Source organism: Dinoponera quadriceps, unplaced genomic scaffold (assembly GCF_001313825.1).
Source record: "Dinoponera quadriceps isolate SergipeBrazil2010 unplaced genomic scaffold, ASM131382v1 scaffold2872, whole genome shotgun sequence".
NCBI lineage: Eukaryota > Metazoa > Arthropoda > Insecta > Hymenoptera > Formicidae > Dinoponera > Dinoponera quadriceps.
In genome coordinates, this window is record NW_014556992.1 from 974,465 (window position 1) to 990,660 (window position 16,196).

General features: G+C 35.6%; 1 protein-coding gene across 1 annotated transcript; it reads right to left on the bottom strand.

Annotated features, from left to right (window-relative positions):
• Positions 1-2,988: 2,988 nt before the first annotated feature.
• Positions 2,989-14,853, bottom strand: LOC106748536 (1-acyl-sn-glycerol-3-phosphate acyltransferase alpha-like). Its single transcript, XM_014627188.1, has 6 exons — positions 14,749-14,853; positions 6,564-6,755; positions 5,939-6,072; positions 5,468-5,649; positions 4,754-4,919; positions 2,989-4,638 (listed from the first exon to the last, which is right to left on the bottom strand). The coding sequence occupies exons 1-6, from the start codon at positions 14,757-14,759 to the stop codon at positions 4,475-4,477; spliced, it is 849 nt and encodes a 282-aa protein (XP_014482674.1). The 5' UTR covers positions 14,760-14,853; the 3' UTR covers positions 2,989-4,474.
• Between the last annotated feature and the right edge of the window lie 1,343 nt (positions 14,854-16,196).

Here is a 16,196-nt window from a genome sequence, read left to right on the forward strand (position 1 = left end):
GTTGCATGCTGTATCCCCAGAATATCGCGATACCGACTGAAAGATTCAAGTTATGTCAGAAGAGATTTGCCATCACGATAAACTCGATCACATATTTAAGCAAGTGAAAGCACTCTCGGACATAGTGGACGAACTTCGAACAGAGGTGAACGATTTGAGGAAGGTACACGTCAATGCGAAGTGCAAGGACGTCTTGTTGGAATATTCAAAAGTAAACTGTGAGGTCGATCATGTTAGGTCGTATATGTTAAGCGATGTGAAGACATATTTGAGAAATGTCAGAAACTTAACAACAACCGAGGAAATTCGCCAGCTTGCAGAAAACAGTCAGGTAGTTTCAAAATTTAGTGATACTTATTAATGAATTTGTAAAATAATTTTTTATTAAATTTATAATTTATCATTTGGCAATGTCTATTCTTTTAAATCTCAAGTTAAAAATGCTAACGTATGATATAATAAAAAAATATAATACTAATGCTATTATTATTATTAAAATTATATAACATATATGTACTGTTATAATGACACATGTCTTATGATATTATGATACATATATTAGGTTACTAAGCCTGATTGGGTCTCTCCAAATGACTTGATACAATGCAAAGAAAAGAGAGACACAGAGCCTTTGTCCCGTAAGTCTTCACCGGCAATTATTATTTTATCAACAATTTATGATGGCCTGAAGTCCTTTAAGAATAAGCTCATTAAAATCATACAAAGTATTCCGGCGCCTCAACTGTCCCGAAGAAGCAGTAAAAATAAATGCGTTACGTCCAATCGGCAGCAAGAAATTCGCCTTTTGCGGAAGGAAAAAAAACAGGAGTTCTTCGACTTTGATCGAGCAAATAAGAATGACGTATCCAAGTGCATCGACATCAACGAAGGACCCGATGATTCAACGGATACTTTACTTACGTCAAACGTTTCTGCACAAATGGATATCACTACGTGCTCATGTCGAGAGGACGACAAAAAGTTTGCTGATTCGTCACCTCGGGACATGACAGAGAATAACGTGCAAGCCAATCCGTTGTCACTAATGAATTGTAATCGACTTATCATTCATTCAAATTTGGTCACAGACGATTTATTAAGAGGTCGTGCGAAGCGAGCGTTCTTAAAGAACAAGTCAAAAAAGTATAAGATATGTTCATGCGGAAGTCAGTGCCCTTATGCGCTATATAAATTGCCGTGCTGCGAACACAATAACGCTCCGGACAAGAGAATAGACGATGAGATCGGCGATTTGACGTTCGAATGTTCGAGCTTCGACGGGAAAAATAATTTTCTCAAATTCGTGAATATCGACGCAATACAAGAAGACTGTAACAGTTGTCTCGACGCGTTTCGAGCGGACGAGTCTTCGACCTCCTCGCTCTCGGTGGACCTTGAGGTGCATGTTCGTGACGAACCGGAAGAGAACGTTATCGACGCATCTTCGAGGCGAAGAAGGACTCACATCATGAGCGGGACGAATGCGAAGAGAAATGACAGTACAATTAGTCTCTGCAGAGCTAAGAATAAACTGTCGATGTGCGCGAATCTTGAAGGAAATCATCAAGAGTATCGGCCTAGAACGGAAGACTTCATCCACGACTGTCGAGCGATAAGAAGCAACGATAAACAGATTCAATGCTCGTCGGCGATTTTGAGAGCCATTCGTAGAGAGTCCGCGAGAAATTCGACCCCGGACTTTTGGCGAAGCGGCTCGGCTTGGCGATCGTGTGATCGAGCGACGGATACGGCAGAGCTTATGAACTTTTCCAAAGTGATAATTGCGAGACGGATGAAAATGAACATGCATACGCAGACTAGGAAACATTTATACTTACGGAGTGTCGATCTGCCAAGCGTTTTAGACGTTAGGAACGAGGAAAATGTTAACGAAGACGAAGATAAAAAAATACCTAGGAAAAGAAATATTCGTGAGACGTGCGATTTATCTAGATATAAAGCTTGGTCTCGAACCGAGAGATACAACGGGCAGCTCGCATTTCGGACGGAAGAGGATGGTGATATTTATTCCAATAAATCTTCGAACCAAATGGGTCATTTCAATTATCGGCACGATGGAGTAGCTCCTCTGGGAACGTCCTGTCCGTATCACTGTGACCGTTTGCTCGCTGAGAAGCATGAAAATCTTGCGATTCTAATGTCGCATCTCACTGAATATCATCCTCCGCGGGAGGATGGATTTTGACGTGAATAGTGTGTCAGGAAGGCTCTACTATTGTCTCGAAAAAGTCGAGGATATCACCGCATGATATTACCGTATTAGAATATTTCGCTGTTTTCAAGTTCTTTCCGGTTGAATCTCGACGAATTATAATCAGTCTCGGCAAAAATTTTCTATATATAATTATATCTAATTATATATAATAGATATAATTATATATAAGCATATAAGGTGTCAGGTGTATAGAATATGTCCATGTCGCAAGGAGATGATAAAAATGGAGATTTGATCAAATCTCCAATTTCATCATTTCCCTGTGACATCTATATATATATAAAAAAATGTTCATATGAATATATAATTATATATTGTTATATATAGACATTCTATATATAATTATATATGAGAAATTCTCCCGTCCCCCTTTCTCTCTCTCTCTCTCTCTCTCTCTCTCTCTCTCTCTGATAATATGAAAACTGGTTGATGCAATATACAAGAAACATAAATAACGCTGTTCATTATGTAAAATATAATTTATTATAGTCGTAACATTATTCTTGAATATATAATATATAATATACACGTGACATATATAACATATGTATAATATACATATGAATCACATTTTTGTAACGATTCGGACTTCGTCGATATTTGTTAAACAAAAACATGTTCTCAGCGGTTTGGAGAGAATTATGCGATAACACACATTTTTTAGTTTCGTATAACATGATTTTTACTATTTGACGTTGATAGATATGTTATTAATGTACGCAAAAAGAATATCGGTAAGAAGATGCATAAAAGTCTGTAAATATATGATATATTGCGCATACAATTTGTTCACATCGCTGATCTGGAACGAATGATCAATTGTACATTGTAATACGACATTTTGGAAAACATATGCTCGAGGCAATGCATCCTAAGCAGCACGTAAACGTTCGAGGAACGTTCGCTTTACGTTCACTTGGTTTAGTTATATTCAAACAAAGTGGGAACGTTCGAAGAACATACGTTTTAGAACCTTTAATATATATCATATGTAGCGAAAGCGTCGCAGTATCAATTATGCTGCTCTGTTACAATTCCATTTTTTAATTAAAATATATACATCATTGAAGTTTGATTATGTCTATTTATAACAAATTATTTACAAATATATTAATTGCTAAAAGATATTAATATATTAACAACATTAATATGTAACAGAACAGAATAATTGTGATACTGCGATACTTTTGCTACGTAAGATATATATTAAAGGTTCTAAAACGTATGTTCTTCGAACGTTCCCACTTTGTTTGAATATAACCAAACCAAGTGAACATAAAGCGAACGTTCCTCGAACGTTTACGTTAACGTGCTGCTTGGGATATATCGTATGAAAATTTGCGGACGCATCGGCGGGCTGTTTCTTAAAAACGCGACCCTCGATATGCGAAATTACACAAATATCAACGCAGACATAAAAAATTCGATATCGATAGGAAAATATATTTAACAGACGTCACTTGTATCTACTTCGTCTCGTTACAAAAGAAATGTAATCGATGATAAATAAATTGCGGATGTTGATGACGACCACTTAATGGTAACGTGATACGTGAAGACATAATAACAATAATAGTGAATTATGCAACTCTTCTCACCATTGAGATATACGTGGATAGGAAAATTTTGCGTTTGATATCGACACTTTCTGTATACAAATTATAAAAGATTAGCGCCGCATATTGCGCGACAATGTGGAGACAAAACCTCTCGGTTAACAAATCGCATCTTGCCGCAAAGATATAAAAAGTACAAATTGCATTCTTAGTGAAATATCATTTGAGCTTCGGTAAATCCTCTCGCTCCTCAAGGATAGAACTCTTACGCGGAATAATGGAAGAACACTGATGAATAACGTGAAATATCTTAAGACCCCCAGACCTCACAAATGTTTCAGAAACGTCTCTAAAAGATGTCTTTCAGACACTTATGCCGCCTCGGTTAAATCGCGGTCGTAGAACAACGTCGAAGAAAGTGATTATCATCGATTCATCGAGAGATAACAAGGATTTCAAGTAACGATTTGAAATCTGTGTATCTTTGGTACACATGCACGTTGTGTAAGAAAAAATAAAGACAGCACACACAAAGTGTCCGTTCTCGCGGAAACATTTGATAATGCGATATAAAACATTTATCCCAGGTACCATTCGCGTGAATCGGCCTATCGCGAATGCGTCGTCCGATCGCGCTAAGTTCGCTCGCTCACGCCAGTCGTTCCACGATACTTTCATCACATCACTCTTCCTTCAAAGATTCTATGTGATCCGCGAAGCATTCGCGCGTGGATTCCACGAAGGTTTTGTTCATGACCTCGTGCGCCTGCTCCATCAGCTTTGGAAGATCGTCTTTGGTCATGCCCGCGGTAGGGATGGGCGGTAAAATCGTAATGTAACTATTCCCTGAAATACAAAGTTCGTCTCTTTCTCACTTTCTCTCTCTCTCTCTCTCTCTCTCAGATAAGCACTCAGTGCTCGCATGCATCGCGAGAATCACGACACGATAGTAGCCACTTACCCGAATGAAATTGCTTGCGCTTATCACTGAGAAAATAATACTTTGACACGACGACGGGCTGAATCGGCATTTGCGACTCTATCGCGACATGGAAAGCGCCTTTCTTGAAGGGAAGCAGCGTACTATTCGAATGCCGACGTCCCTCGGGAAACAAAAGGAGCCTCCGCTGGAAAATTCAGTTCCGTTAATGCGTCCTTCTACGTTTCAAAACATAGCCGGGTCGTGTCAAGTTAAGTAGTTGGTCCATCAAACCGTTTATAGTAATATCCGCGATATATATGTACATATATACATTTTAATATTTGTCACGCAAAATAATTTTTGAAATAATGAGTCATTTTTCAGCGATCTCAGCTCTCACGGCCGCTTGAGTATGGTTGAAAAATGGCCCAATATTTCAGAAATTACTTTGCGATTTCATGTAACATATCGGACAGACATCTCAGTTTGCCACATATATTACAGGTTTCAAGATTACAACTATACTATTATCATTTCATACTATATCATTTCTCGCTTATGACATCATAAACCAATATGACTATTGAGAGATAGCAGAGCTTTAAAATTTATTATTTAGATAATTAAATAAAGTTATAAGGAAATTTTTTTTCAATAATAAATTTATACAGAAGTTTCGTAGTATCGCTATTGAAAATCCGTCACTCTACAGACCAATTACCTTAATAATGCGGAGAACCTAATGGAAATTACCTTCGCCAAGCGGATCGATTCTGCCGTGTCGTTGATGATCTGACGGGACTCCTCGACGTTTCCTCGGTCGATGAACACCGTTCCCCAGAGCCAACACGCGAGACCGAACGGTCCCAGGTAGAGGATCTCTTTTTTGGAAATGACGCAGCAATGGTCCATCGACAGCCATAGTTCACCTAAAACTGTACAGAACAAACGTTGACTTCATCATACATGTGAACAAATGACATTTGTGCACTGAAAGAAAAAATACTATATTCAAGTAAATATTTGCTAAGGAATATTGGAATGATTATTTTACTTGGATTAGATTATTACTTGAATGTAACACAGAATATTACTTGAATGTAACACTTTTTTCTTTCAGTGTAACGCGCGTATTCCCTCGTACAGCGGCACGATATCTACGTAGTGTTCTTATTTTTCCTATAACTGTTATACTGTGCAATCACGAAAACTGCTTGTAATTACCGCAAAGGTCCAAGGAGCTCTGATGATTGATAAGCACGACGCAGCCTGTGTCTTTGACAGTGTTTTCTTTCCCTCGCAAATGGTAGTTGATTCCGAGCATCTTCGCTATTATCACAACTCCACGGGCCGGCAAGCTGAAAAATTTCGTCCCGTCAGGCGGAAAAGAAGAGATTCGACACGATACGTACGTGAAACAATAAAGCGGAAGAAGTGACTCGATGTCTAAAATTATTACAGTGTCAGGTCAGTTAAATTAAATTTGCATAAATAAATTTTGTTCAAAGTAGAGATAAATTCAGATATTATGTATTGTTGCGTCGTTGCAACCTTTAATGAGATAGAAAAAAATAGCCTACATGATTCACGTGACATTTCGTAATTCCGCGCCGTCCATCATTTCTGACTTGCATGCAACTTGGTGCATATTAATTTCACAATTTTAAATAACTCTCATTTAAGAACGATCATTCAAAAAGAATTTTGATAAACGAAAAGTTGCTTCGTTTATTATCAAGAATCTCCAAGTGCACTCCATATATGGTCATTCTGAGACACTCTTTATATCGTTCGTTATCGTTATATAAGTTTTTACGACGATTATTCGGTTTTTCTCGTGGAAACTCACATCGCGTTTTTCCAGCTTCTTATGCGAAAGAACATTAAAGGTATCCATATTCCCGCAGCTACAGCGCTCGCCAATATGAAGAAAGTGAACTTTGCTCGATACTTGAGAGTCTCGTTCATACCCAGGGCGAAGAGCATCACGAGAAAAAATACTACTGCGAGCCCCACCGACGAGCAGACGCTACATGACAACCTGAAAAACGCATACGAACATATCATGAATGCTTTCGCCTTTGTGTAATTACCGCTCTGTGTAATACCCAGTCAGCAAAACTTCCATAAGACAACCTACAGACACACGTCTTTTAGAAATTTATGCTATATGAGTAGGCATCTCCGGGTCGAATTTTTAGATTTTTATACTAGACTGAGTAGCGTTATCTGGAATAGTAATCTGGATAAATTTAATTGTGATTGTAATCTTTCAGAAGGAAAAAGGTGCGAAACAAAAAAATAACATATAATAATTCTCTGATATAATTGAATTTCCGTCCCTGGGAATTAGACGAAAACTTGGTTGCAGAAATATTCCTGTTGGAATTTCTACTAAGTCAATTGCTCTCAGGTGTTTCGACCAAGTTTTAATGCAGCCGAGTGTCCATACGAATGCTCTCAGTTGTGATAACAGAGATATCACTTCTTGTCATTAAGTTTTCATTTCTTGCCACCGAATTTGCATTTGGTCTCTATTCAGCTACAAGAACTGAGTTTTTTTCCGTGCATAATTATTTTTTATCTCTCATCAGGCATCTATTTTTCCGTTTCAGAGGATAATCCGAAGAAGCGTCAAAACATCTCTCTCTGGGGGAGTATAAATACAAAAGTAAGAAATGTACTAACACTCTTTTTATAATCCCAACTTTCGAATCATTCTGATGACAAAAGTAAGTCGAACGCGCCGCGTTTAGATACATCGGTGGAAAATCGGCTATCGCGGATTAGTTTTCAATCGATAGAAAAAAACACTTTATTTGCTTCTAATGTTAATCTTGAAAAAAGCACGGCGTGAAACGACAGCTTATGCTTCAAGAACGACAAGACTTAATTCACTCTTATTTATAGTCGCAAAAAAATAACCCACTTTCTTCGCCGGTAAGAGAAAAAGTTCTCTAGGAAGAATCGTGCTGGTTTTTTGCATTTCTATGTATAGAGAGGAACTCGCGTGCTTCGTTGCGCATTTACGCCACAATAAATTCACCAGTATAATTTTTATGGTTAATTAGAACTTTATAAAAAGAAGATCTTCGTGGTTAATTGAGAATCACTCTCCACAGTGTTTCTCGGTGTTTCAGACACGACGCGATGCAAGTCGAAAGGTGATTTATTCGCGAGTGTGGTCCAGACGATCCGATTCATCATTATTAAAAATATAATAACGCGTAAAAAGGCAAAAAAGTATTTGTACGAGTGATAAAATGACTGAATAATAGTAATTTATCATTGATCGATTTATCACAGGCAATTATACTTTTTGTAAGGCGTGGTCGCGAAGTTTGTACTATTCGCTTTTTGCCTTCGTTTTCGAATCTGTCTTCATGTATTTTTCCTTTTTATTGCTCAATAAAGTAAACGAGCAAAAATGTAAATCTTTTTATGGACGCGTACACATGTTCTCTGTAGTTTTCATACTTCGTAATTCGCTTTAATGTACTTTTAAAAAGATCTCAGATATTAATTTTATATATTTACTTACAGAATTAATCCAGTAAGCATGAAACATTAAATAATCTTTTGAAACATTGATTTTATATGAATTTTATAAACATTTAGACATAAAATTTTATGAGTGTTTTAAAACTTATTATTTTTGATCATATAATACTCCTAAATATTAAAATTATAATGTAAAAATATCATTTTTAATGTTTGGGTAAAATATTGTTAACAATGACGTTGCATATATAACATGAAGAAGTATATATTTAAAAACGTTACATATTATAAAATGTCATTGTAATAACGTTGTATTAATGATTTCTTGTTTACTGGGTACTTTATCCATGCATCGATCCGTTATCGAGATAATTATTATTATATAATATCACTAAATGATTTATACATAATCGCAAAATTACGACTTGAACTCTTAGCTGGGAAGGCGATTTATTCAATTATTCAATCGATTTCATTTATCACATCGTTAACATGAGAAAAGTAAGTTTAATCACGAGCGATGACAACATATGACTATCTCAGACAGGTGCAAAGTTCGATACCTATGCCGGGCCTCCGATCGTTCCTGTCAGTAACATCGGAGGATGTTAGATGTAATCGTTGATTAGTTGTAATCGTTTGACACACGGCTATTTTACGAACACGATGATTCAGAAAGATACGCTGGACTTTGAACCGTTGCTATCTGTTGTCATAAAATCTTATAAACATAGTCACTTGTATATTACCGGTTATTTCGCGAGTAATCGTTGGTATCGTGGATCGGTATCGTTGAGAAGAGAGAATGCGTGGTGAAAGTTAAACGCAACCTGCGTGACTTCACGGTTATTTTACACAGTAAAAAATAAATGTTAATTTTAACATTTTTTACATGTCCTAGAAAATCCACTCTAAATTTTGTGTCGAAATAACTCATTCGTATCGTGAGTTACTTGTTCACAAATTGAATACGAATTGACACCAACACATTTTCTTCCAACACATAATATTAGTTATTTTGACTTAAAGTTCACTTGTAATAGTAACATTTGATATTTAAATTGACACATTTATAATGTTAAATGTAACAAATACTCAATTTACTTATCTTTCTTTTTAATTGCGCTTTTAAGATATCATCATGATTATGACCTGAAATCTTCTTAATTTTATGCCATTTAGTTGAGATTCAATTAATATCGTATTTATAAAATGTATTTATTACTGCAGTAGGATTCAAACTCGGGGACTTTGGATCTTGAATCATCTATTTTAGCTGCTGCTATGCTCCCAGTCGACACTGAGCATCAATTATATTACATTTATGTTATAATTTAACATCAGTGTTATATTGCATTTACATTGTTGAGTGCGAAATTAAAATTAATATATATTATAATATTATAATTATAATAATTATAAACGTAATGTAACTGATACTTAGTGTTTACTGAGAAGATATTAATCTAAAAAATAGAAACGGTCAGAAATGACCGCTCAATATTTTTAGTGTTAAAAAGATCAATTATTAGAGTGATGCATGCGAAAACACACTCTCTCTCTCTCTCTCTTTCTCTCATGATAACATAGCTTTATTATCCATTGTTATTGTTCCGCGAGGATACGTGACAAAATGACTACTGCTTGATAACGAGCTATGTTTTCTGCGATAACACCACTTTGCTCACTCACGCGTTATTACATTTTTAATAACGCTGAGTCGGGTCTTTCGGATTGCGATGTAATTGACCTTCTGTCCGATTGTCTGATTCGAAGTCTTTTATGTTCATTTTCATATTTTCACGATAACATCGTATATTTACGGAAAGCTTTGCGTATTACACATAAAAGAAATAATCACCGGCGGTTTTGTGAACAGCATGTTTTTCCGTAATTTATAAAAAGAGAGTGATTGAAATGATATAAATCTTATAAAATCAGCATAATGAAGGAAAAAGTAATTCACTCGAACACACAAGAGACACATGGAATGTAAAGTTATCACCGACACCGCTCGATCGCGATTGTGCACTATGCCGGTGTCAGAATTCTTCTTGACTATTACTCGAGTCCTGTACTCTTCCAGCTGACAAACGAGTCAATTTGTTCGTTAACGGTTAAACGATTTCATTCAGTAAGCAAGTTCCAGCTTGACTCGAACTGTCAAGACATCCTAATTGTTTCTCAACCGGAGAGTCCGACGCGCGTTTCTTTTCTGTTAAAGCCGTGGTACACACCGTGTCGTAAATAGTAAACAGTAAACAAAATTAAGCATAGTCGGTTATTTTTGGACTTAAGGAAATGTTCTTACTGCTTACGTCTCTCCGCTTACGTCCTTGCGTGTGCCATGGACCTTTTGCTACGGTAACCATCCGATCGCGCATATGCAGAGAAAAAGGTTTCTTTAGATTCTTTAGAGATTTAGTAGATTTCTTTAGATTTAGTATACATGTTTGTTTGACTTGGACTTGTATAATATAAACAATTTTAATATTATTTGTATAATTTTAACATAAACGATATAATTTAATATCAAATATTATTTATCATATAATATCAAATATTAAATATTATTTGTTCAAGTGAAAATGTTGTTTCATTAGAATAAACTATGTTGCTTAATAAAAAAACAGTATTTACGAAATAAATTTAGGTCAATAAAAAATAATTAATGATTAATTAATGTTGATATATTATATAACGAATAATTGATGATTGAGCGCGAGCGTAGCATAACAAACAGCGCACTGGTCTTACTATGCTTAGCGGTTTTGGGTTCGATCCCGGTAGAAGGGATCGAACCCGGGACCGCTAAGCATAGTATTTACTAAGCTAGATAAGCAAAATATTTACGCTCGTGTCTCTTCCCAGAAGAGAAGCGGCAACCTACCGAGAGTATCTTTGCCAAGAGAAATTTTCTAAATAATATGCCGTTCGGAATCAGCGTTAAACTGTCTAAATAGGTCTCATATGCCTGTGTAAAACTAACGTACGCACCACAGACATATGAGAAAAGTCTCATCACGGACACAAGCAATAGGACTGAGAAGAAGAATTGACGATTACGATAATAATGAATTACAGGTCGCAACACTTTTATCTTGATGAATTTCATTTCGTAAAAAAATAAAAATCCCGTAGGAAAATGTAATGGAAGATGAAAATCTTTTAAGAATTACTAAAAGACAAATTCTATTGGATAAGAAATGTGTTGCGAGAGAAATTCGCCGCGATAAAAGTATTTTTAATCATTTGATGTGCGTCATACATATGAGCTCTCTCAATCTCCTGGTGCGAAATCTCCGTCCAAACGAACATTTGGAAAATTCACTCGAAGTGATAGTCAAAATACTGCTACTCGGAATCACAAAAATAGACATTTCACTTAAACTTAGGGTAAAACCCACAATAGTGAACGTCGCAATCAATGTTTCATCTGAGGCAGATTCATTCTTCCGTTTTGAATAAAATATTTACTAAAAATGTTTATTTCACGTTTCGCAGTGGAAAAATTAACTTTCCGTGAACGAAATTCGAATTCGAGCGACCTTGCTGTCACTCTGCATTTTGAGTGGAACTTCAATCGAATAAAATTTAGAAAGTATATATTTATATAATTAATTATTAATATCGCTTTGTTAACGCGATCTCTTAACGACTCTCCGTACGAGACTTTGTGAATCGGTTCACAGTGTACGCCTGTTAATATATAAAACGAACTATAAAGTGTATACTACGTGTATACTACGTACTACTTATACTACGTGCGACGGTGCTACACATATGTATGAAGGAGCATATCGTACGATCGAAATGCTTTACATTATTGAAGAACATACAGCCTCGGAGATAACACAAGGATAATGTTCTTTATATCGATTAGCATTCATAATGCCTACAGTAGTGCCAAAAATTATTTTTCATAAGTTATTCCGTGATAAAATTTATTAGCTGCCTTTTCATGATACCGTTATCAGAAATATAGAAAGAACAGAAATTTCGGTTGACATGATTGATTTAACCTTTTGATAACTATGGACACATATATATGTCAGGAAAATATCATCGATGTGGACTATAGACGCGTCTATAGTCCACATATATATATATATATATATGCGTCTATAGTCCACATCGATGATATTTTCCTGACATATATATATATATATATTTGTCGAAATTCTATGACTTATAATCTCGACACAAGCAACAATTATCAACTGTTATGATAGTTACTTATATTTATGTATATGTACCTGTATACCTGATTCACTTTATTATTTATTTATTTCATTTACTTATTTTGTTCATTGATTTTATTTTATTATTTTAATAAGAATAATAAATAAAATTTCGTTTGTTTCGTTGTCCATTACTTTCAATTTTTCAACAAGTTCTATAGTTCTTCAATCTTTCACCGATTGATTTACGGCAGCTCAAAGTATTTTATCTTCAGCGATTGTTTAATTCTACACTGAGAAAAAAGTATTTAAAAATTTATTTGTAGAATATAAGGTTTATTTCACAAAATTCACCTTATTTCTGTGAAATAAACTTTATATATTAAATAAATTTTTAAATACTTTTTTTTCTCAATGTGAAGTACAGAAGACCCCATTGATGCTATCCCATTCTCTATGCATAGTAACATCGAAAATTTCCAATTCGACGCATCACTTCTAAATATTTATGCATCATGACTGCTGCTTTGGAACATAGTTATCTGTTCGCAAAATAATCAACAGTCATGCACTATTTAGAATATTCAGAAATGATGTGCTTAATTGGAATTTTCCAACATCACTATGCCTATTGGAATGAGACAGTATAATAGTCTTATATACTTAAAGAGTTAGGTAACAATTTGTTATCAAATTCAGTGGAAATTCTAACATATTTTTTGCATTATTTTTTCAATTATATTACGATAAGTAATTTATAAAAGGATAACGCGGTTTCAAATGTGTCTCTTGAAAATCGTGTCAGAAATACAACAAATCAATTGTACCGAATAGATAACAGCAACAAAACATGTAGTAATAAGTACATATGTGTAAGATAATATAATAATAACAGTAACATATTGTGTGCAGGTAACGTAAGGATTAGATTACAAGATAAAGAAAAGCTTAAATGCTCGTCCGAGAGTATCGATATGCATATATATGTAGACATGGAGTGCAGAGCCGTGAAAATATCATTGTAAATTTGCCGAACGTTACGATTTTTGTTAAATTGCACGAATTAGCACAATTAGCAATTGTTGATTTGGTGAGATTATTATTCGCCTGATGTAATTCCGTCCAAAAGTCTGGGAATAACATTATAAAATAACGAATAGCTATTTCGGCGCTCTTTCATTTTTGCCATCAAAATGAAAGAACGTATCACTTCTCGATAATAATGCTAATAAACGAAACGGCATTTCGTTGTACCAATATTCAAATTTTGTCGTTAAAAGGGCGTAATTCCGGGAATGAAAAAAAAAAGAAATTTGCGAGAAATTTTCTAAGAGACACTCGTTGTAGTTTCCGAATAATGCAGTTCTTTGTTGAGGTTCCGGAATAGTCGCTGTATGACTGTCCTTGTTTAACCCTTTCGGTACATTTGACGAGTGAGACTCGTCATCTGCTTACTTGGGCATAAAATGTATTACTTTTACATATTAATCTATATAGCGACAAATTAAATCCGTCCCATGGGCATAAAAATCTTAAAATAATTCAGTACTCAAAGGGTTAATGACGTCAAAAGCGAGAAAACGCATGCCAAGATTTTTTGCGTTATACTTTCCAATAAAAAGATGTATCTACAAAATAACATTTGTGATCGGTTCAGTACATTTGTGAAATTGGACGAACGCTTTTCTTTTACTCAAGAAATCAATAAATAGTCGCAAAGTTAATTTGATACGAAACTTTTTTCCAACCTCTTTACTCATGATTGTTGTCAATGTTAATTTTACGACTACTTATTGATTATTCGAGTAAAAGAAAAGTGTTCGTCCAATTTTACAAGTTTGCTAAATCACAAATGTCATTTTGTGAATAAATCTTTTTATTTGAAAGTACGCAAAAAATTTCAGCATACGTTTTCTCGCTTCTGATATCATTGAACAAAAACAGTCACAGCGACTACTCTGAAGCTTTAATGAATTTATTAAAAAGATCCAGAGTAATTACACCTCTTTAATGTCGAGTGACATTAAAAGTACTTAGCGTTATCGTGTTAATAAACGCTAACATCGCCTGCAACCGATTGCCACACGCGTATATTATCGAGCGATAAAAAACAACATTAGAGATTAATTCACACTGACACTCGTCGTCGAATTTGAATTCCTCGCAGATTTGCCCGCAACTCGCGCGTCCTTTAACTCTTCGCCGGCATCGAGTAACGATCGCGTTATTAATAATAAACCGGAGCGCGGGTGAGATATGTCATGTCGAATCCTCGTTCACGTTCGTAAAATCAGGCGCAAGATGAGAAGACCGATGATAACATCGTCTGCGTTAAGTCTCGATATTACTTACATGTTGAACATGATACACAGCTCGGCAGGCACCGTACTCCACGATTGATCAGAGACAACTGTCAAACACCGACAGCCGTTGCCCCGCTATAACACGCCGACCGTCACGGACACGTGCGTGAATATCGAACGATGAGCCAAGCCCCCGCCTCGTGGACCGTCGGTGGTCTTCGCTCTTTCGGGAAGGATCGCAGAGGAAGGGTCGAAGTTCGACGAAGAGACTTGATAAATTATTATTTCAAGATAATAATAAACGTGTCTTACACATCAGTCATTGTATAAGCGAGTGCATACACGGCGAAGAATTGGCAGATTTTCGAAATCTTTTTAGAGTGCATTCGGGGAGCGCGCTATCAGTATTGATCAGCGTTAACGAGCCGTTCTATTCTTGTCGTACATTTAATGAGGAACAAAGATAAAATAATGCTTTAGCGCTGATAGCGTGCTCCTGGAACGTAATCTTAGTTTTATTAAAGCAGAGTTGGGAACTTAGGTTGCGGAGAGCGCGCTATCGCATCACTCTATCTTTATCGTTCATTATATATAAACAAAGATAGAATAACACAGTAACGCTGATAGTGTGTTCCTTGAACGCAGCCTTAGTCGTAAGATGACAAAACATTGTAAATCTGGATGATGAATATTCGGAATGTTCGGTCGGTCACAGGATGTTGTAATATTTTTTTTTAGATGTTTCGAAACACACACAATAGACAGTTGTAATAGTTTTTTTTTAGATGTTTCGAAACACACACAATAGACAGTTGTAATAGTTTTTTTTTAGATGTTTCGAAACACACAAAAAATACGACAAAGCAAACTTATGATTTACGAACATGCACAGATAGTCAAACAGCTGTCAAAATTACATATGCACATGCAACTTTGACATATACATATTTAACCCTTTCGGTATTACTGCCGCCCATTGGCGGCGGCCATGAAACGTTCTCTGGGTACTACCGTCGCCTATTGGCGGCATCCACGAAACGTTCTCTGGGTACTACGCTAGGTACTGGGCTTACGCTGCCGTACAGTGTAACCACTTTTGTGGAAAACTTCCTCGTATGTATAACCGCGACCAGCTCCTCCGTACCGAAAGGGTTAATTTTGACAGCTGTCTATTGCGTATGTTCGTGAATCATAGATTCACTTAGTCGTATTTTTTGTGTATTCTGAAATATGTAACAAAAAAACTGTTGCAACCGTCCTATGAGCAACTATACTTCGAATTAAAATTAAATGTTTTTTTGTTTCTATTGAAGTTGGAAGTTACATATAGGTTACTCCAGTAAGTGATTACTTATGAATGATGATCAATTAAATTGGTATTTTATATTACAATTTGATTTGATATTTGCATTTGTTGAATTAAATATTTGTCATATACATATCTAAATAAGTTTATTTACCTTTTGAGCCGTATTACAATCTCGATTTTGTATTAGG